Here is a 23,930-nt window from a genome sequence, read left to right as displayed (position 1 = left end):
CAGTTTTAGCTCTGGACACAAAGACAGTAAAACCAGATCTACTCCAGGTGAAGCTGGAACAGGAGGAAACTTTCCCCCCTCACACAAACACCGCAGGTAACAAACACATTTTCTTGAGTCCAGCTAAACAAAACGGAACATCCGGGAAACGTGACCCGATCTGCAAAAGCCGTGGAATGTCTTCTTCCTTTTCTTCCGCCCTTCAAACCCGGTAATGATGGAGGAGTAAAAAGCGACATGATTGGTGGAAGCAGCCAGCGGAGGAGAAATGTAAACCCGTTCGTTGTGTTGCATCGGGGGGGTTGAAAGCTGAACGCTCCCCCTCTCTTGTTTTTTTCCCCTTCCTTCAATGACAGCAGCAGGAGCCAGCCGGGCGGTGCGGAGGGAAGCTGCCCCCGCTACGAGAAGGATTTCCCGGCGAGTCTGCGGTAAGGACAACAACACAACAACACCTCCATCTACAATAAACAGAAGGGGTGGTGCGCGCAAGGCTGGCGTCAATGCGAAATCGGCAGGAAGGCAGAGAAAACATGCACACAATACACAATGGTGTTGCCCGGGGCTGCCGCGATAGCTCTCAGACTAACCCGGGAGAGAGGCGACTCGCTCGCCGCGCTTGCTTGACAGCTGCAGGGCCAATGGAAACGTGCACGGAGCCAGCTGCGCTCGGCTGCAGCCAATGGAAAAATGTGACAGGCTGAGCTTGCCACTGGATCCGCGGGGGTAAGGTTAGGCTGGCTGCAGCAGCCACACCGCCGCTGCCGCTCCTGCCGCTCCTCTGCCGCTACCGCTGCCGCTGCCTTTGCCGCTGCTGCGAAACTTCCACCAAATAAAAAAAGCAGCGAGTGTTTTGGCTGCTGCAGTGGCCATTTTAGGTAAGAAGAGCCTTTAACTTCAGGACGCGGCGTCTTTGTGGATGTGTGTTGGATAGGAGTGTTTGTGAGTGTGTATGTGTGAGTGTGTGTTATGTGATGTGTGTGTGTGTGGTGTCTAGACTGGACTGTGGTGACAAAACAGTGCAGGACTCCGGCATCCAGACTGAATGAACTCCGCGGAGCTGCCAGCTTTATGTGGATTAAATAGATATTGCACTGAGTTCCACTCCTCCTCCTCCTCTTTTCCTCCCTCCTCCTCCTCCTCTCTCACCCCTCCTTCCCCTCACCTCCCCATCTCTCTCTCTCTCTCACTCACTCTCTCTCCCCTCCCTCCCTCCCCTGCCTGCTAATTTTTTATGCATTTTTCTAAACTGTCATGGCGATTTTGTGTCCTTGGAAATAAAAAGCGCCAGTGTTTTTCGGGCTAACCGAGGGGGATGTCTCGCCGGTGAGAGCGTGTGTCCGGTGTCCGGAGCAGGTGAGCGGTCCGCCGGGGAGGGTTTTTCGGTGGGGAGATGTGCCCGAGAAGGAGTTTTTAGCGGCTGTCCACACGTGTAAGAGGAGCGGGGCTGTTATAATGTATTTACAACAGCGATGCAGTGACATTACAGAGCTAGCGCAGAGGGCTAGCTGTGTAGCCTCGGCGCTAACGTGAAATAGGACACAGTGTCTCCGTTTCTCGGCCGTGTGTGTGTCCGGTGTTTTTCATCCCGAGTCGCTTTAGCTCGCTGGGAACTTCTTTTCTCCCCCCCCCCCACCCCTCCTCGCTGCTAGCTAGCTCTCCCAACTTGTGCCAACCCCAATGGCTGACAACGGAGCAGCAGCTAGCAGAGAGCTCAGCTAGCCCCTGCGTCTGCTAGCCTGTTAGCCCGCTAGCCCCCCACCACACAGCAGGAGTAGTAACGTCGGCGGCGGCCAGGTGTGTGTGTCTGTGTGTGTGTGTGTTGGGGCAAGGTGAGCCGTGGAGGGGAGAGTGGTGTCCGTCCATCCGCAGACTTTCACCTGACCACCAGGTGCATCATCAGCCCCTGGGCTACAGACAAAGGGTGCCAGAGGCTAATAACACACACCCCAGTGGTCTCTCACCTGATGATGATATTTGCATTCAATGTGAATTATGCAAAAGACATTTAAGGTTAAATAGGGCTTTTCTATTATATTCAGACTGAAGCACCCAGACTCTGCTGTAAGGATGGTGTGGGGGCTGGAGATTGTCCTCCACTCTGGGAGACTGCAGGTCATGAATTGGCTTTTTAATATTGATTATACCTATTAAATCACTGGAAATACATATACCTGTATTTGATTATAGCAAAACTCTCCTTGGGCTCTTAAATCCAGATATCTCACCTAATCCCAAATTCATATTTCTTTGTTCATCCATCCATCCATCCATCCATCCATCCATCCATCCATCCATCCATCCAGTTATGTCCTTCAGTATCATCAGGTCCAAGTTCTGCTTCCTATTTAATTACATTTTAAGGATTTGTTGGTAGAGACCACTGGAAAGTGTTAATAAATGTGTTATATCAACATTTAGCCTAAGTCATACACTTGAGCATGTGTGCAATCACTTATCAAGACTTACATATTCAAACAACCCAGATTCATTCAGTCCCCTGTATTTAGCATAAACTCAGCAGTTGGGAACAATGGTGTCTTTTGTTCCCTCTCACCTGTCTCACCTGGTTTGTCATGAGTAGCCGCTGGTTCAATTCTGGACTCTGCCTGCGTAGTTTTGAGTTTGACACCTTTGTGGCTTAACACATCACAGGATGGAGGTCTTGGTGGTCTTGTTGTGTTTCCATGTGTCACCTTGTGTTGGTGTCTTTGCACCTACAGACAATAAAGATATGCAGCTGAGGCTATTTGAAGACTCCGATCTGAATATGTGTGTGTGAATGTGTGCTACTTCTTCGCCCATTGTGTGACACTGTTTACCGCCTGTATGCAGAACCGCTGCTGCACTTTGACTTCATCATCAAAAAAGTTGCCTGGGCGAGGGGGGAAAGAGCAACTTCTGAGTGCTGAAGCAGGAATTTAGACATGTGTGCACACTACAGCGCACTAATACAATACTGTACAACTCTACTAGTCCTTGGTTTAGGACAGGCGTGACGGAAACCAATATTTAAACAACAATGAAAAAATGTGGAGGACTGAACTAGAAAGTGCCTTTTCTGCTAAAAGTGTGGTGCTTAAGATGCTGTAAGTTGAGCGAGTCAGTGAATGCCAAGTTTAAGACACAGGGCTGAATTTTCCTGTAAGTCATTGTTCACCTAAGTTAAATCTACTTTATTACATTAATTTAAAGGAGTCGTGCTTTCCTGTGCTCACACTGACATGAGAGAGACACACACACAATGACAGATGTCTCCAGCTGCTGTTTGTAGAGAAAACATTCAGATCACAGAGCTGGCACAGACCATGTGACCTTTCATTTGCAGAACAGCTTTACTCTGTTTATGCCTCATTCGCTAATAATAAATGTGTTTTAGGAGCAATACCTGATCAGTTTTGTTTGTATCTGTTAATTAATACAATGAAGTGCAATTAACATTTTTTCTTTATAAAACCCCTTTGTTATCATTAAAGGAGCAGGTCTCATGTTGTTACACCACTGATAACTTTTTGGTGTAATAAGTAGTAGTAGTAAGGTGTAATTTTAAGGCAGATCATATTGCAGTTCTGTGGTGACAGAAATTATGGGATGCTATAAGGCTGCACAATGTGTGAGCAATACGCACTGCTTTGCAGAAAATATTTGCATCTTTTGACCGGTCTTTTTCTGCCTGTCTGATTTAATTCAACTATTAATGCTGCGTCTACACAGCGATGGCAGACTTAGTTGTTTTTGATGTATAAATGGAAAGAAGAGACTGTTAACTGTGACCCAGATACAAACATACAAACTAATGTCAGTCAAATCTCCGTCTTCAGAAAGTCACTGCCAGTCAAAGTTTCCAAAGAGGTCGCAGTGTTACAGCTCATCTTTTTCATTTCCTTTTGTGGGTTTTGTTAACACAATCAAAGGCCATTTTCAAAATCATCAAAATATGTGATGTGAGTCATATGATATTGACTTTATAATAAACCAAACAAACTCACCTTATACTACTAACAGATAGCCCCATTCATAACTTCTACAGTCAAAAAGCATTGAACCAAAGCACGCCCCACAGTACTCTGCCACTTTTTTTGTGTCCTTGGAAACACTTCTGTTGTGTTGAGTTTTTGCAGTGCATAAGTTGATTATGTTAGTAGTAGTGTGGTCGTATCTTTTCATATTTATTTAGGCTATGGTGACTTGAGTTGTAGTTTATAACTATTTAAAATTTAAATAGTTAATAACTATTTAAATATATAGTTTATAACTGTTATGAACTAATTAAAAAAAGGTAGGCATATGGATGTGGTAGAATTACAGAAAAACAGTCCAAGCATGTCACATTATAGAAATCACTAATGAGAGATAGTGCAGCTAGGAGTGAGAGTACTGAATTTGGTACTTTTATTGGCACCAACCGAATTCCTACAGTAATCCCGGGTATTGATTCACATAAAATCAAGCTTTACCACATTTTGGTACCTGAACGCACCCTCGTATCTGTGAGATAATGGAGGAGTGTATGGCTGACGGCAACACAAAATGTGTAAACTTTTTATTTCCTTGTAGAGCTGCGCACAGCCCATTGCCCCTGCTTGTCCCGCTCTTTGTCTCTCACAAACATATTGACAATGGAGCTGTTCTCAACAGGCCGGCCCGGCCCGGCCCGGCCAAGCCGACCGAACATGCTGGTTTTGGCCGGAAATATGACTTAGGTCCAGTCGGGCCTCGGGTTTCCTCTTTTTTTGGCCAGGTTGGGGTTGAGAATTAATGCTAGTGAGTTGGACTGCGTCGGGCCCGGGCTTCAACACCCACGGGTTGGGTTTTAATTTTCAGGCCCGCTGAGAACTGTCTGTGAACATCCCCCCCTTTCCCTGCACGTTTTTAAAGTTTTTAAACAGAGAGTTTTAGACGGAAATCCTGCTTTTGCCGTCAAGGAAGACCCCTCATTATGCCGACTTTGCTTGTTTACACTGAACCATAACAATAAATATTCAAAATTCAGAAGTTTTGACTATTTTTTTAATAAACAAAATAACTTAAATTACCACACATACACACGAGTACCGAAAACAGGTACCGTGACATACTGGTACCGGTTCTCAGGAACTGGGTAACGGTACCGTATCAGTTTAAATGTGAAAGGTACCTATCCCCACATGCAGCACAATCGTTTTGGTCACAGGTCCAGTGTGGACATGCAGGTGTTGGCAACTGTGTTATTTTACTGTATTTATTGGTATAAAAGTTCACACGGTGTTCCACTGACGTTCTGTTGTGTTTTCTACCATTAAAGAAAAACAACAGGAGAAACCTTTGTTGTGTCACTGCTGTAATGAAGATGGGTGTTGTGTTAATATATGTAGTTATTGTCAGCGTCGCTGCAGACAGAAGAAATTGGTTTTGAACAGACTAAGTGAATCTCAGTTTAGTGTTAGATTTGGTCTCAATTAGCTGGAAGTGAAGTGTTGTCTTCCTCTGAGCCTGAAGATGAGCAGACAGAGTGAAGCTGTTGTGAGGCCAAGCTGAATCGTCCTGGTAGTTGTGTCTTCTCAGAGGAGTCTGTTTTTATGGACTTAAATAAGCTTTATTAATGAGAGTACAGATGGTAAACGCAGCTAATGGAATACATGGACAGACCATTAGCTGTGGCTTTTTACAGTTTTTACAGTTAACCCAAAAAATCTGGGAGAGTTGCAGAAATAAAATAATTTGTTTATTAATCATTGATCGGTATTTGTACAAAGGTCCATACTTTGCTCTTGCTTCTTCTATGTTTTAATTACATCTCAGTGTAGTTTTACATCTCTTCTCTCAGCTTCTCTCTGGAGCTCTGTGACCAACATGTCAGCGTCAGCCAATCAGAGGAGACTCTGAACCTTTCTTCTGAGCCGTTGAGTGAATAGAGCAGATTTCAGTTAAAAGACTCAGAGTAGGCCTGGGACGATAATAAATTTTGCTGGACGATATATTGTCCCACAAATTATTGACGATAAACGATATTATTGACACATTTTTTTAGAACAAATTAACCACTAATATAATAATAATATTTCATAATAATGCAAGTAGACCCTTTTAAATGCGATAAACTTTTATTTCTCATTAGTATTTTTTTTTTTAACCATTGTAATTGGAATGACAAGAACATATAGCTACTATCCTAAATAAATAAAATAAATAAACAGTGCAGTGCAGCTCTTCCGTTCAATAACGTTACACACCTGAAGCTCCACTTTTCATTCAAATAAACTAATATGACTTCCACAGATGTAAGATTTCATCAATGAGACTAGCATTTATCTCCTATAAAGTATTAAACCAGCCGGCGGTAAACCTCTAAAAACCTGCTGATAAGTTTTCTTAGTCGTTTTCTCCCCCAATGACGGAGGTCGACCGGCCCGTGAGCTGCTGCAGACGGCTGCTGACTGTGGGAAGCCCCGCTCCTCCTGCTGGCTGCTACCACATTAGCTCCAAAAACGTGGGAGGAAATCTCCTAACAGGCGATGTGGATAAACTGACCACAGACTGGGGATCTAAACTGTGACTTTCTGGCATGAAAAAATATTAAAACTTTAAAAAGTGACGTGTTAACAGCGCTGCAGCAAGAATTACGGTACAATAGCTTTTAGCTGCTTAGCTTTTAGCTGCTTAGCTTTACATCTAGCGCTGCCGGTTGCTGCCAAATGCATTCTGGGAAACAAAGATCCTGGATGACTGAGAAGAGGGTTCACTCCTTTCATTCTGCAAAACAAACGGCCCAGGTGCTGAGACCGATGCACAGAGTGAAGCCTCTTGTCATCCAGCCTGGTTGGAGGAAAACAAATGTGCGCATGTACATGGCGATTTATCGAGGCCGGAAAAACTATCGAATTCATTTTCATTTATCGTGCGATTAATTGATTTATTGATTATCGTCCCAGGCCTAACTCAGAGAAATCAATTCCTCCAAGTGTTGCCTGGTGGGGCAAGGTGGGCGGAGCTTGGTGACCGCTTCGCTGTGACATCATAAAGTTACAGTAGTCCTGACAGCTGTTTTTAAAGCTCAGTTTCTGAATACAGACAGTGTACATTTCTCTGTGGACTGAGGCAGTGATACTTTAACAGTATGAGTATAATGCTATGTAGAGATGCCACCCTGAACTGAGAAAACTGACCTTTTTTTCTTTTTATTACAATTTTTCAAAACCAAACTAATAATGAATAATAATTTTTAAAGGTAGGGTTGGAGATCCTGGAAACATGGTTAAAGCAGGCCACAGACTTCTCTCTAAAGCCACACCTCCAGAGTGCATACTGTTGTGTGTCAGTGCGCAGCATTGCTAACTTTCCACCAGCTTTTTCTCGTGGCTCATTCACATGAAAGAAAAAAAAAATCCAGCATCCAGCTTAGAGGTACATTACTGTCGTAATTACAATTACCACCTGCCAGAATTCAGTGTGGTACATTGTATCACTGTTGTTGTCTTTTCCACGGTTGTAACTCGTTTTTATTGTCCGTCCCACAGGTGACTTACTTCTCTAAATTAATCGGAGGATTTCAAACAATTTTGTAAACAATGCTCCAGAATAGGACCTCCAACCCTACCTTTAACGTTTGACCTTTTTATGGCAACATCGCGTGGGAGGCAGGTTAGATATACAAGTAGATGAGCTGACAGTCCAGATGTGTTTTCTGTGGGGCAACATGTCTTTTTCCTAATATGTAGTGTCTCACTAAGGTTTCATTCTGACGCCGAGCCTCAATGAGTGGGGGGCGCTCCAGGATCTATTTGTGACCTTAAATGTAGCACAATTGTGAAAATATGTCAAAGTCACAGTGCTGCAGCCGCAGACTGGGTCATTTGGACGCCTGGCACGAGGAGAAGGTGAAAACTGTGTCATGAGGAGAAGCTGCAGAGGCTCGAGATTTGGAGGAGATTAGTGAATTTATCTGATTAACGGGAGAAAGCTGAGTGTGGTCACCTCGGCCTGGCGCCTCTGACGGCTCCATCCACAGCTCCTTTGTTTGTTCCCCTCGTGGGAGCATTGCAGCGCTGAGGCAGGGACGGAGCGAGGAGGAGCTGTGTCCCATTTTAAATACGCACTCCCCTCTTTGTGCATGCTAACGGGCACAAACACACACACACACATGCACACACTCAGGTTTGTGAGGACAGGGTTGAATATGGTTTGATTTAGCGCAGCCGGCTCCTCCTCCTGGTCCCTGTAGTGAGCCGTCCCCCGGTGATTGTCGGGCGCAGCAGCAACAGTTTGGCTCTTCTGCTCTTTTGTGCAAGGGCAAGTGTCTGAGTGAAGGGAATAAGGTCATTGAAAAGAGAACAGCTCTCTCTCTCCGGCTCTCCTGAGATGACTGGGGAGGATTTCTGTCTGCTGAAGCACCCACTCTCTCAGGTCACCAAATAAATCCTGCATCTTATTTATTCCCACAAGAGAAAATAACTGTAAATGTTGTGACTGTTAAAAGGAGTAGACATAATAAGGAATGCTGATTTTCTTTCTAAAGTAAATGAAACTGAGAAACTATGTGCTTTCATAAAAAAAAGAAAAGAAAAAGAAAAATAAGTGATTTAGCTCTGGATCAGAAATAATCTCACACCTGAAAACACCCATCACACTGTTGATGTCTTCTGGGCATGTGTGTGCAGGAATATGAACAGTGTTGTTGCAGAAAATACTGTGAATAGGGGACAGCAAAACTCTACTGAGCTTTGATATAAACATCTATCTTTTAAAATGTATGACGCTTAAAAAAAAATTCAGTGCAGGTTTCAGGACATCATTCATGTCTTCATATGTTAAATGTACGGAAAAATCAGGAAACTTGCTGCGTTAAAGTGATTATAACTAAACAGTTTTACTGTTGTGTTCCAAAATCCTCCATCGCTAACAAAAGAATAACAGAGACGTCCAAAACAGTAAAATAGGATCAGATCATCATGTGATTTTTTTTCCTGTGTGTTTGTGACGGGTAGAAATGAGTTACCACCTCAGATCTGGACGGACACGGGGCGAGTTCAGGGCTCCAGACTAGGGCTGCCACAAACGATTATTTTGATAGTCGACTAGTCACCGATTTTTTTTTCGATTAGTCAACTAATCGGATCATACGTAAATTGAATGTAAAACATACAGCTTATCGCACCAACATGCAGCTGCTCTTATATACCATCATTAGCTTTCAGCTTGAACTGTTTAAGGAATATGGTAACTAAAAATAAAGACAATTAAGATAATAGTTCATTAAACTTTTAATGAAATATGCAGCTTGTAGCAACAAACAGTTCTTTAGCTGTAGCATAAAGTGCAAACAGCTGAGTAAAATAAGGAAAAGGCACTGGCCTAAACAACACCAAAATAAATACTTAAGGTTTTTTAGGTTTTTCTTTCCTTCATTTGTCTCTGGCATTAAACATAGTTACATTTAAAGCAGAAGTAAGCGATCCGGTCGTTTTGGCTAATGCTGCGTTCCAGGCAGGCTTTTGAAACCGTAAGGTACAGCTTCAAGTCACGACTTACGACTTTGTAGCGTTCCAGGCAACCCGCAACTCATGTTTCTCCGTCCTGTTGCCTGTGAAAGTCACTATAACGGCCACTCGTAACTTCCGACCCGTGAACTCGTACCAGATCGAGCTGGTACGACTTCACAGGTCGGAAAAACACGAGTTACGGGCTGCCCTGAACGCACCATAACTTCTTGTCAGCCGACGGAGTTAGCAGCCCCCGCCCTCGTCATGGATCTACTGGTCCTCGTCCCTACGTCACCACATTCAGGCGCATCCCTTGGCTGCACACACAGCCCTTCATGCCGTTCTCTCTCCTCATTGGATAAAACTTGTAGGATACAAGAAAAGTTTTCTCCTCGGCTCAGAGCAGAGCAGAGGGACTGAGAGACCCGTGTTTCGGTCCAAACACTCCATGTAAGTGATTCCCGTCGGAAGATATAACTATTTAAGACTTATAGTAACACAAAAATATTGCTTACTTCTGCTTTAAATAAAATGAGGTAGACACCTGAAACTAAGGAATTATTCACAATAATAAAGTTTTGGTAGGCCTATCATTCAAATATAACTTGTGCTCAGTGTAAATAATAGTCGTTCTGTTAAAAAAAAAAATCGAATAGTTTATAAGACAATCGTCTGTCTAAATGTTCCCTTTTTACTGTCACAGAAGGAGAAACATGGAAAGACTCAACAGAAAGTTCTGTGTGAAACTCTGTCAAATGAAAACAAGTGAAACTGAGGTGCAGCTCAAACTCTTCAAGGTGCGGACTGTGATGGGAAGCTATTGACGTAGTTTTACGCCGGGAGAGAAGACTTCCTCGTTAAGATGAGCGCTCATTACGTGACCAGGACGCTGTGACCAGGAGCTGTAACGTTTCAATATTCTCCAACACCGAGTCCCAAAGTCCGCGATTTTATTTTTAAATGACGAACGGCTGTTTTTCAGTCCGTGATTTAAAACGATGTAGCGACGGTACCACTGCTAGTATCGCTTCTCATTTAAAATGACAGACGAGAGAGAGAGTGAGAGAGAGAGAGAGAGAGAGAGAGAGAGAGAGATGGGCGGCGGTGGCAGGGAGGGGGGGGGGGGGGGGGGGGGGTCTACACCGGTGCCGCTTGATGACGGACGAGAGGTAGAGAAAGAGAGAACACCTGTACTAACTCACGGCGGGTGCGTGTGTGGAAGGTGCTGCAGCAGTTTTGAGAGAAAAACAAAGTAAAAAAAAAAAAAAAAACACGCATCGACTATTACATTAGTTGTCGACGATTTTAATAGTTGACGTACTCGTGACTAGTTGACTAATCGTGGCAGCCCTACTCCAGACTAACTTTTTTGACTAGGAGCACAGTGGCCCCTAACTTAAAATTTTAGGAGCGCAAGCAGAAAATTTAGGGGCACACACTGAAATCGACTTGAAAAGTAAATTTTCACATTTCCTCTAATTTTCACTGTACTACTGATAAATACTTAGATAAATGCAAAAACTATTATGTTTTAAATTCACATTTTATTGTGAAACAGTTTAAATATTGAAAATATAAAGTTAATGTTTAAGCTACACTGACCAATAACAGAACAAGTAGACAGTCACCAACTCATCCTCGTCCTGTCATTAAAGGCAAAAAGAAATATATATAAAAAAGAAAAAAGATCTGGACGGACACGTGTACTCCATTGTGTGTGTGTGTGTGTGTGTTTGTGTGTGTGTGTGTGTGTGTGTGTGTATTTGTGTGTGTGCGCAGCAGAGGGCTGCTTCATTTCTGGAAAACAGCGTGCTCTTGCATCAATATTCATGGCTGACAGGTGTAGAAATGTAGCGACTTGGCTCTGACTCTCAGGAAGCTCCTCAGGCCTCACGCTGCTTCTCTCAGTCTGATTTCACTCCTCATGGTTTTCAGACAGAGTTTCACGGAGGACAGGAAGTCCACGCCTCCTTTACCTCGCTCTAACACGTCTCTGCTGTGCACATTCACTTTAAGGCCTTTAAGGAGCATTGTAGTGAATCTGTCGTCATCGCAGGCGAAGCGCTCGCTGTTGGTCACCTGTGGTGTGAGACAGGAGGTCCGTCCTGCTGTGCCAGGTGTTCGGCAACCTGAGTGACTGGATTAGAAGAGACTTTTAGCTCTGAGGAGATAAAGTGCAGGTGTGAGATGTGAGAGGTGAGGTCGTCAGGTGTGCACAGGTCAGGTGTGTCTGTTGGGGTTAGGTTAGAGGAGGGGGAGGGGACGGGGGTTGGCGTGGAAACGACCATGACAACATCGCTTTGTCATTTTAAAAGGTCAGTTTTTATGGCATTTAAACTATATGAGATCGTTGGCCTTTAACATGGAGTGACCGTACAGGTGAAGTTAACAGGTGCTGACTGGCAGCTCAGTGTCACTGCGCTGTTACATCAGGGTTTTATTTTCTGCTGTGAAAAAGGATCCAAACTGAACGTAGTGAGCTGAGTAGTAACCCAGTCTCTAGGTTTATCCACCACCACAGATTAACACAAATAATGTTTATACTAGTTCATTAGTAAAACAATTAAGATCTTTTCCCCTGAAACATTTATCCCATTTCCCTCTGAGTTAATCTAATCTGATCTAATCTGTCTAAAAGTTGTTACATGTGAGATTACACCCACACTTTTCTCTACTTGTTTTGACATTCATTTTGCTCATAATCACCTCCTACATTTCTTATCATTACTATGTAATGTATATATATATATATATATATATATATATATATATATATATATATATATATATATATATATATATATATATATATATATATATATATATATATATATATATATATATATATACTGACATATGACAGTATTATATATTATGATATTTGGTCTGGGCTTTATTAGAGACATTGAATTTTTGAGACAAATCCTTTGTTCTAGATTTTTTGGTTACACTTTACTTGAAGGTATCGTCATAAGAGTGACATGACACAGTCCTGAACGTGTCATAAACATTATGTCAATGTCATAACGTTGTCATTAAGTGTCATTTGGTTTTTGTAGGGTTAGGTTTAGGGTTAGGGTTAACCGAATGACACTTAATGACAACGTTATGACATTGACATAATGTTTATGACACGTTCATGACTGTGTCATGTCAGTCTTATGACAGTGTCATGTCACTCTTATGACGATACCTTCAAGTAAAGTGTTACCGATTTTTTTTTGTGAGTATCTGTTTTTGACAAAATGATAAAACCTCTGTATGCGTGGTTTGTTTTCATAGAGACAAACTAAATCCTGTTTAGATACAATATAATAAGTCTTGTGGCAGGTAAAACACACCGGTGTTACTTCACCCTTCATCATCCTGGTCCTGACACGATTTTATGATTTTCACTTGTAATCTTTCAAATTCAATTGAAAAGTACAAAGTAAAAATGTTTTATAATAAACTGTCTAACACCAAATCTGATGTCAATTTAATGAGTTTACAGTTTATTGTGTGACCCCTACAGACGGTCCTGGATCAGACACTGTTATTGTATCAGATTATTCTGTGTAAACCAGATGCTTCAGGCTCCATTCACAGAAACGACCAGAGCCTTTCACACCTGAAGTGGCCACACGCGGAGCAGCGACGGCCTCAGTCTCCCAATAAACTACAACTCACGCAGTTTATTGATGATGTCATAGTGGAAGATTTAGCTTTATTGGCTTCTGTAAAATAAAACGCTTGATATGAGAAGGTGAAGTTCACTGAGCAGCAGCAGCAGTAAGGGCTCGGCCACAGTTTGTCAGGACGAGCAGAGGAGGGGACAGATGTTGACAGACGTTGACACACTTGTTTTACTGGAGCCGGAGCCGAAGAGAAAAAAATAATTTAGAGAAATATTTGTTGTGACAGCTTCTTTTCAAGTCCGTGGATAATACAGAACAGATTTGTGGATGAGTATCACTTCATTTTAGGAAAATGAAATTCAGACTCTCTCTCTCTCCCTCTCTCTCACAAACACACACACGCATGCACGCACACACACAGATTGCCTGATTGACAAATTGCACAAAGTCATTTAGTGTCTCTATGGCAACAAGAGATGAAGTGAGGAGGTAGTGATGCTCTATTGTCCTGTTGTCACTGCTTCGCTCTCTGACGGTGTTCACTGTCCTCCTACGTTACCTCACACAGGCTCCGCCCCCCAGGGCAGAGCTTGACACCCCCTGTGTCTGTGCTGGGGGGAAGGGGGGGGGGGCAGTGTTTGGGTCTTAACATGTGAGGTGAATCACTAAACTGATGAGACTTCCTGGTTTGTTGGAGTTCAGTTGTCAGCGTAAGAGTGTGGGGGGCTGATTGGACGGTTCGATGAGGGTTGATTTTGTGTCAACTCACTTCCTGGTTGTTGGAGAACCTGCCGACCGCCAGATGCTTTCAGCTGCAGATGTGCAAGCTTTCACGAGCTGAACTCCTGCCAGGAGGTAAAAGATTGTGGAGCTGCCTCTTTATTGGTGCCAGACACATTTTGTTTGTGGATCTTAGGTCTGTCTCATCTAGGTAACGCCTTGAACGTCTTTGTATTTGGCACAAACATTCACTATATCCAATAGGTGAACTGATTTGATATTGGAGATCAAAGGTTACGGGCCTAGTGACCTCGCACAACACAGTTTTGGCCCTGTGAACTCCTTATCTCCGTAACGCCCTGCGAAAATGTCTTTACATTTGGTGATAACATTCAACTGGACTCAAGGACAAAATGCTTTTGAATGAATTTGGTGGTTCGAAGGACGCTTTAACGCTTTATGAGGGACTTTCTCTAGATTTGGTCAGAACGCTCACTTGGGCTGAAGGACAGTCTGTTTTGAATTTGAAAGTTTAAGGTCAAAGTTCAAAGGTCAAAGCCATGGTGACTTCAGAAAACGGATGGAACCAAAACTAGTCTGAGTAGAGGAGGAAATGACCGTGAGCTGGAGACTAGTTGTATTTCCAAGGATTTTTTTTTTAATAGTAAAGTTGAATTTTAGATTGAAGATTGAAGAAAAAGTTATCTGAAGATGTTCAGGATTAAAAAAAAAGGGAAACCTCTTGATGCCCTGTGTGTGTGTGTGTGTGCTTGCAGCGTGCGCGCACGTGTGTCTGTGTGTGAGTTACCACAGCTTTGGTCCTCGCGACAGGTGCGCAGGAGAGAATGAATTAGCACATTAATCACAGACAGTCTGTCGTCTTCACTAGTAATTAAATCACTTTATTGACAGAATATAGTGTTTGGTGTCAGGATTATGTGTCACACTTTTAAAGATGGTTGTCAGTAGTCTGGACCAACTCGTGTCCAGATGCTGCAGTTTTCCTGAATGAATGTGGTTGGAGGCTGACTGTGTCCACTGCTGCTGCTGCACAGCACTGTACCACAGATGCCGTTTTATCACCCAGGTGTTAAGCAGTGAGGCAAGAGACACTGCTGAATGTGTTGTACAGAGTGTACAAAGCAGGAAGAGCACCTGCTCTTTGTGCGGATGTCACCTGTTAATAAACCTGCTGTAGCTTAACAGGGCAGGTGCACCGAAGAGCTGAGAGGCAAGCAAGGCAAGTTATAGCCCATTTTTTACAGTTTGTCTCAAAGGGCTTTACATTGCATCATAACAACATCCTCCTCCCTTAGACCCTCACATGGACGGAGGAAAAACTCCCAAGAAAACCCTAAACAAGGAAAAAAATAGGAGAAACCTCAGGGGGAGCAACAGAGGAGGGATCCCTCACTCAGGACGGGCAGACGTGCAATAGATGCTGTACAGGTAGACAGACAGACAGACAGACAGACAGACAGACAGACAGACAGATAGATAGATAGATAGATAGATAGATAGATAGATAGATAGATAGATAGATAGATAGATAGATAGATAGATAGATAGATAGATAGATAGATAAAAATATAATGAAAGTAATATAATAATAATAATAAAAAAATCATGTTACTTCATGTTGTCTCTAGAATTGAAACATTTCTCAGCTCAGTCATGGAGATCACCTCATCTGGAAATGATAATAATGCATTTTATTTATAGGTACCTTTTAAGACTCTCAAGGTCACAATAAAACAATTAAAAATACAAATAGTAAAATTCAAATACAAAATGACAAGAGACCTTTATACCATATGGAGCTTTAACGTAAACTTATACCTTTGTAGTACTCACCTTACTGAGGCACTTTTAGTTGGTTTTCCCATTAATTTATCATCTTGATTAGTTAACCTGTCTAAAACTGATCTGCTGCCAGACAAGCAGCAAACACATCCTCTAATCCGTTGGATTAAAATTGAATTTGTTAACCTAAGCAAACACCCCCTCCTCCCCACTTCTTCCTCTGTAGTAAATGAAATGTTGAGTTTGCATTATTAGCCTATAAAACCACGCACCCATCTGCTGCCTGATAACGGCCGTCTCCTGCCTCAGCAGCGCTTTGTGGCGGCTGTGTTGTTTCGTCAGCGCCGGGTTTGGGCTGCAGAGCTGGTTAAAACAGCTGGAAACTGAACATCTGTCTGAGCTGATGCTACAAAGTGAAGCTTATGCTGTAACTGCAAGAGAAGCTGAGGCAGCAGCCACAAAGACAAGAGTCTATGACAACACACAGACTCTGAAACCAGGCTTCAAATGTCCAGAAGATGTAAAAATACATCTGTCCCCCCAAAACCATTGTGTAGTTATGATGATGCTGATCAAACCTCTATCATGTCTCTTTGTCCAGTGTCCAGATGTAAGTTGCATGTAGGTCACGACGTGTCATGGGAGTCGGACTCATGCCCCTCATCCTGGTGGTCCAGATACAAACTGAGAGGAACGTGTGACTCACTGGTGAAAACATCAGATCTTTGCACACGGCAGTGAAAAACAGAATCGGGATTATTTCAGATGGGACTATGGGTTTATTCGCCTTGAACCAAAATTTGTGCACATGACAATTTATATCTAGAAAATATGAATTTGACAAGATAAGAGCAGCCCTAACTATGGCATTGAAAATGTGTTACACAGTACAATCCCTCTCCTTCATCAAAATAATTATTTTAGAAAATAGTAGTAGCCTATTAGTCGCTGATCAATTTTCAAGTATTGTGACATACAGTATTGTCACTGACTGGCTCTATTCATTATAATTTGTTATTATTATAATTTATTAAATGTTATTTTTCAGCTTTTTACCTTTATGATGGTGACGGTATGAGAGAGACTGGAGGGGGGAGGGGGTTTTAATTTTGGATTAGGCTGGAATCAAACCTGTGCTGCTGTGCCGAAAGGGGCTTTAATGGTAGTCAACAAAAGACCCTGATTTCAAATCATCTTGAAAACAACATACATTTATTGATGTGTTTTAAAGGCAGAAAGCTGCAAAAATGGATTTTAAAATACTGTGATAACCCATTTTATTGAAAAGCTTGTTGATCAATGAACACACAAATCAATGGTGTTTCTAAATTGCCTGTAGGTGTGAATGTGAGTGTATTTGTCTGTTATAGATTGGCGACCTGTCCAGGTGAACCCCACGCTCACCCAGCTCCCTCGCAACCCTGCGCGGCTGCACGATATGCAGAAAACATCATACCGTATGGGCAGATATTGTGATTTTAGTGTGAATTGTAATTTTTGCTTCAGTTTCACTAGATGTTTGTGGGGTCTTGTACCTAACAAACAAGTCCCTCTGTGTTTTGAAAATATGATTTATTTTCCAGGGCGTCTCTGTAGCGCCACAACACTGACAATATGCAGCCCTAGCTGTATAGCCATTGGATGGATGTCCATCAGTTTGAACTGAGGTTTTCACTGAGAGCTTCATCGTGTTTTGACTAAAGTGTGAAATCTGTGGTATTTGCCTCCAAGGTGGAGGTGTGAGTTGTGAGGAGCCAGTTACTATCCCACCGTCCGACCTGTTTCATAGGCTCCTATCGTCTGTTCAGCTGTTTGACTTGACAGTGTCAAACTCTGAGACTCTTTGTAGTTTCGTTCCACATGAAAAGTTTATTAATCGAGTGGCTTTGACTCACAGCTGACAGTGAAATCACGCAGCTGAAACATCAGTGTGGAGTGTGAATGGTACAGGTAAATAAACCCAGCAGAGGTTGGGAGCTGACTCCTCAAAGCCCTGAGGGAGGAGCCAGGAGAACATTTACTCTCCTTCATTTGCACTTGAGTGATTAAGTCTGGTTGGTTTCTGTTCATAGACTCCAGGCGCTGTGTCAATTCCAGGTGTAAACTCAGAGTTCACCTGAACAAAGCTCAGCTGCACATCAGGTCATTTACTGTTGTCATTTTTAAAGCATGTGGGTGTGTGTCCTGCCTAACCAGCTCAAAGATGTACAAGTGCTGCAAACCAGTGGAGACAGATGTGTGTGTTAGATCTAAATTAGTGGTCTAAAAAACTGTCATACTCTTGTACCTGAAATATCCTCTTTGTTGTGATTGGCTCTCTCAGAAAACAGTCAGCCAATGGGAGGAGAGGCTCAGATTGACGACTGCTTCTCTGCAGCAGCAGTGAACAGGAACAGACTCGGTGCAGAAACCTTCAGCCGTTCGTTGGTTTCATGTTTCACAGAGGATAAAAATGTCTTTAAACTTCTCAGATCAAACCCAGTGAGTCACTGAAGATCTTCTCCGGTGATGCGAGTGTTGCACACGGAAGGCGATGGACGCTACAGGGATGAAGGTTCAGACAGACAGGTGTTGAGTAAAGATGCTAACACTGACATCGTGCTGGAAATATTGAATTAGCATTGTGCTCAAGGGAAACCTTGAGGTCCTGCAGTGCAGCTCGGTGTGGGTGACCACGAGTGTCTCAGAGCTTCAGGGAAGATGAAGAATCACAGCAGCTTCCTGTGTGCAGCTTCCTTTTAAATGTAAAACTTAGCTACACGTTTATCCATAATAACCTTGAGCAACTGATGAATAAATCAACTAATAAAGAGAAAATCAATCTTTTTATTTGTATAGTTGAACATTTTGAAGATATTTTGTGGGCTTTTACATTTATTTGGTTAGTGACATGGAGCAAATGGTTGGTCAAACGTGAACCCACGACCACTACAGTGTGGGCTCCACCCTGAAAAATAGTTTTTATAATGTTTGTAGTTTTTGACAGTTGCAGCGATGTCAGTTTTCACATCAACTCAGATTTTTCTCTCTAATATCTACAACCAGCAGTTTTTCTTTAATGGACAATTCAAGTAGTTCATGATACGATATTGACTATTAAATAAACCAGGTGAAGGTCTCTCTCTCTCGCTGTCTCACTCACTCAGCCTGGCACAGACACTGTGACTTCACAAAGATGCGAGTCTGAAAGCTTTAATTGACCGATTTCAGTTTCAGTTTTTACTTTTGATTAATTTGCATAAATAAATCAAAATCTGGAATCATGATTTGACCTTATCATCATGAGTTCACACCTGTCTCTCAGGTTATCACCCTCCCTCCATGCTCAATCATCAAAATTTATCAAAATCATCATTTGTGCATTTGTCTGTATCTCAAAGTCACCAGATTGTATGAAAAGTACAAGTACGTACAAAAAGTATAGTTTCAACCTGGCTGTTGGCACAACCTGGCAACACACAGCCTGCTCCTTGTGACTGAGGGATTCATTGTTGTTAAAATACGGTTGTTTAACTCAACCTGAGAGTTTTATGTTCATATAATGTTGATTTGATTATAAAAAATATGAATGATAGACATTATTATGTTGACAAAGTGCAGAAAATGAACAGTCTGAGGATCTTGTGTAGCCTCAGTCTCCTCCACCTCCACCTCCACCTCCTCCCTGTGTGAAGCAGCCTCCAGTGGCCAAGCTGCTGCTGCTTCTGAGTTTGTGGCTGTGAGTGTGGAGCTGTGTGAAAACTTTCTGTTCAGCTGATTCTGAGATGATTCTGTCTCGTCATCTATGTTAAGCCGAGCGGCAGCAGCTCTGGGGTGGGGGCGTGGTGGTGGTGGTGGTGGGGTTTGTGGCGTTTGCAGAATGTCTCTTTTCTTTCACACATTTCTGGCTCTTATCACTTCCTGTTCTATGTTTGTGTTGGTAGCAGTTCACTCTTGATCTTTCCTGGGGGAAAATGCCGTCATGTGATCACCAAGGAGTTATGTAGTTTAGACACACACGCACAGAGAGAGCTGTGCTTTAGATTTTCAATGAGCAAATGACTGATTATTTTATATAATTACTTCATCTGCCAATTATTTTCTCATTTAATCGTTTGAACTTTATAGCAGCAAAACACAACCAAATGATTTTTGTTTTTTAAGCATTTTTAAACTTAAAGATATTAAAGGGATAATTCAAAGATCAAAGAAATGATGTGTTACAAACTAAAAGTCCTTTACTGTGAATGGAGACATTGTAAAACATTGTGAAAATCTGAGGTTATGTTTTATTTTGAAAACTCTTGATTGGGTCTGGACATAGCCACTGTGGATGTGCTAATGCTAACACCGTCTCTGTAGTGATCAGTTTTCAGGTGTATTTAGCCCTGCCTTCATTGCCAGGATTGGTTCCTTGGCTTAGTGACGTTTGATACCTTGAAACTGTGAATGACTGCAGTTCAAAGTGGAAACACTCTTATTTCAGATATAGAAAAACAAAACATGATCACCAGTGGCGGCTGGTGACTGAAAAAATTAGGGAGGACAGGAGGAACACCAGTCCACGGCCTCATTTTATTTTATAGCACTACTTCTCCCTACTTTATTATATTCAATGAAAATTAAACAGTAAAACAATGTCTTACAAGATTTCTTAAAAACAACATAATTTTATTAAATCTTACTGTTTTCAGATTAACACAGGCCTAATGAAAAAGACAGAGCCATGATCTTGGATGTGGGATGTAAAAAAAAAAAAAAGCAGGCCAGTGTTCAACACCTGTAAATGCCACAGTGGGGATTTACACCCTCTGATTTAAAAAGGAAAAACAAAAACCATGAAAATCTGTAATTATTAATAACAAAACAAAGTGTTCCACTCAAATTACATACATATTTGGCTTTTACCTCTTAGATATAGCTATGCTTTTACCTGAGCTGATGGCGGAGAAAAAAAAAAAAAGTCCGGTCGTGTCTTTGTTTACCCTCCAGCTGCCCAGGTCACGTAACTGAAAACTATTAACAATCTCTCTGACTGCTTCTCTCTGATATCTCCTAACAGTTTATCCAGAAATCTGCTGATATTTCCTTTCAAATCGATGCCAATATCCCTGAAAACTCCGTATTTCTTGTGCTAGGAGCAGCATAAGCAGCACGGCTGGGAGTGAAAGTTTGGCGCACATAGCAACAGTAACCAAGGGGGGTTGGAGAACTGTCTTTGACTGCGTTTACATGCACTTCAGTACCCCGATTTCAATCGGGTTTTTTAAGTACCCCGATTATTGATCAAATTCGGGGTATGGTGTTTACATGAAGTTAGAAAACACCGGTTATTCAGTATTCCTGTATACATGATAAATACAGTATCCCGGTTTCTGATCACTGCGTCTTACGTGCGTATGTGTGTTTCATTCATGTTTATTATACAGGAAGCGCAACTACTAGGAAATATGTCCGAAAATTTACAAATTAAAAATGCTGCCAAGTTATATAACTTAATAAAAGAAAGGTAAATTCAATGCAGACTGATCGGTTCATTGTAAAACATGCTTTTATTGATGTAAAAGTGGTGATTTCTGTACACACGTTAGGCTACAGAGCCTCCAGGCAGCGCTGCTCCTCCAATACATGAAGCTTCACTTTTCATTCAAACAAACTAATGCGACTGCCACAATTATTAGATTTCATCAATGAAACCAGCATTTATCTCCTAAAAAGACTATAACCAGCCGGCAGTAAACATATAAAAACCTACGGGTAAGTTAATTAACGACCGTCTTCCCTCCCGAGGTGACGGAGTAGTCTGGCCGGCGAGCACGTCAGGAGACGGGGCTGCTGCCTCTGTGATGTCCCGGTCACAGCTCACACACAGGGAGCTTCACTGCTCCGGAAAACGTCGTAGCAAACTTGTAAACAGCCGTCATTTGGATAAACCGACCGCACATTGGGGGACTAAACAGTTACTTTCTCGCATGAAAAAAACAAACAAAACAAACGTAATAGTCTCCTCGTCGCTCCAGAATGCGCTCTTGTTGTCGCCGCCATTTTGTTACGTAACGTATCTATGGTAACGGTTACGTCAGCTGGCTGAGCAGCTTTCAGATATCGGGGTACTGTGTTTACATGCTCCAGTATCCTGATTTCTTTCGGAGTTCTCCGGGCAGCAAAATCGGGTTTCTCAAAATCGGGATATGAGCTTATCCCGATTTCTGGAATCGGGAAATGGTGTTTACATGCGCAAACACAAATTCGGGGTACTTAAAAAACCCGATTGAAATCGGGGTACTGAAGTGCATGTAAACGCAGTCATTGGACCAACCTGCTGTCAATCTTGTGTTCTGATTGCTGATTGGTACAGAAGAGCCTCCTCCGTCATGACGTCATTTTACGTGTCTTAGCCAATCACAGGTCAGGATGAAGACATCCTAAATGCATTGAGTCAATGGAAGAAGATCCCGCCCCGAGGCCAGTTAGGGAGGTAAAAATCTTGCCACCTCCGTAGAGCCCCCACCTTCCTGCTCCCTGCTCCTCACACAGCCTGCTCTGTCTCCTGAGCCTGCTGGCGGCGCAGTTGAGCCGTTTTAAGTGGATTTTCTTCCAAAAAACAAACTTTTTTTATGATAAAATACATATATAATATTTTATAAATTATACTGAGATTTGGTAATGATTTATTTCAACCAGTTACTCTTTCTTAAATAAAAAATAAATTTTCCTTTTGCCTCTCAAAAATAGAGGAGGACCAACCTCCTCTGCCTCAATGGACCAGCCTCCTCTGATGATCACTAATGGAAAAGTGCAAGTCTCGACCTTCGTCAGAGTCTGTAAAAGTGACAAAAAATTAGCGTACCATCTAAAAAAAAGAAAAAGAAAAGAAATCCCCAACTAATCAATGAATCTTCTAGTTGTTGCTGTAGAAATTACTTGTGTTGACAATGTGGTATTTGTCATTTTACCACTATTCATGAATTTGTTGCTGTACTGATCAGATTTCCTCCTGTAAAGATGCCGTCACTTTTTCTTTTCTTTAGTGAAACAAGTCACATCTATCAAACAGAGCCACTCAGAGGTCAAAGGTCATTTAAAGTCAGATTCCTGCCATCACGGTGAAGCCAAGTCAGGTTTTATTCTGCTCTTGTGTGTATTTGTCCTCACTATAGTATGAAGTAGGTCCACTGTATTGATGCTGCCTTTACCTTAGTCCTCCTTTGTCTCATTCAGTCCTGTGTCTCTAAGCGGTTCAGTAATAAAGCTTCACTTTATTTCCTTGACGTAATGTGAGTGATGTCTCTTCTGTTCACAGATGCAGTGAAGGGATAGAAAATGAAAATACACAAAAAGGACAAGCAGCAGGTTTGTATTTCTCTCTCTCTCTCAGACATACACACACACACACACACACACACACACACACACACACACACGGAAAAAAATAGGTCATTTATAAAATCCTTGACACAAGAAGCAGCTTCGATTCTAAATAGACATGATTGTGTTTTTATTTTTCTGGACTTTTCTGAAGCTCTCATCCTGAGGTCAGTGTGTCCCACGTTCCTGAACGCAGCCTCCTGTTATATAGGACGCTGAGGGCTGAACCCTGACAGAGTCTCACCTCACAACCAAAACCCAAATTAAACCCGAGGCTTTATATCCAGTGCAGAACAGCTGGAGGATGGGGAGGGTGGAGGTGTGCTGGTTGTAGGCTACAGAGGAGGAGAGGATGAGTAGATAATGTACATCTCTGACTTAGTGAAGTTCTGTAATACACTTGTCCTGTCCTGCTGAGACTGTGACAATGTCTCTAACATGAAGGGAAATATCAGAGGACAAAGACGCAGGAAAGAAAATGAACATTGTGATTATTTACATGCAGGTGAAGGATCCAGCTGAGCTGCTGAGCAGGAGTCTGTCCTGCTGTTCAGTAGGTGATAAACCTCACACAGGCTGTGTTTGTTGTGTGAGATGTGTTTGAATCAACATCTGCATTATAAAATATTCTCGTCTTAGTTTCCTGTTTGGAGCAGTTTCTGAGAAAAGAGTGATGTGGATGCAGATCCTGTTACGTTGGACGTTACGCTATCGCTACATAGTAAGGCTGCAATGACTATTTTAATAGTTGACTAGTCACCGACTATTGAAACGATTAGTCGACTAATCAGATAATTATAAAATTTTTCTTAAACTTAGCATGAGGTTGCTTTAATTATGTGTCAAATGATAATAAACACAAGAAAGATGGGTACGTCAATGAAAAATGCATCTTTTATTAAACTTTGCTGCTGATAGGCCGGTTCATTCACTGTATTTCTGCTCCATCAAGTGGGCGAAATGGGTTCTGGATGGCAGTATGTAGTCT

The 23,930-nt window shown here is 42.2% G+C and overlaps 1 protein-coding gene across 1 annotated transcript in view; it reads left to right on the top strand.

The window, feature by feature from the left end:
- Positions 1-1,226: 1,226 nt before the first annotated feature.
- Positions 1,227-23,930, top strand: part of chd6 (chromodomain helicase DNA binding protein 6) — a 98,834-nt gene continuing 76,130 nt past the window's right edge. Inside the window, exons 1-2 of the mRNA XM_083971564.1 lie at positions 1,227-1,353; positions 22,878-22,927. Of these exons, the coding sequence (XP_083827690.1) occupies positions 22,898-22,927 (30 nt within the window). The 5' untranslated portion in view covers positions 1,227-1,353; positions 22,878-22,897. The remainder of the gene's footprint in view (positions 1,354-22,877; positions 22,928-23,930) is intronic.

This window comes from Trachurus trachurus (genome assembly GCF_905171665.1).
Source record: "Trachurus trachurus genome assembly, chromosome: 5".
Taxonomy (NCBI): Eukaryota; Metazoa; Chordata; class Actinopteri; order Carangiformes; family Carangidae; genus Trachurus; species Trachurus trachurus.
The sequence above is the reverse complement of the archived record's forward strand: the minus strand, read 5'-3'. Positions and strand labels throughout refer to the sequence as shown.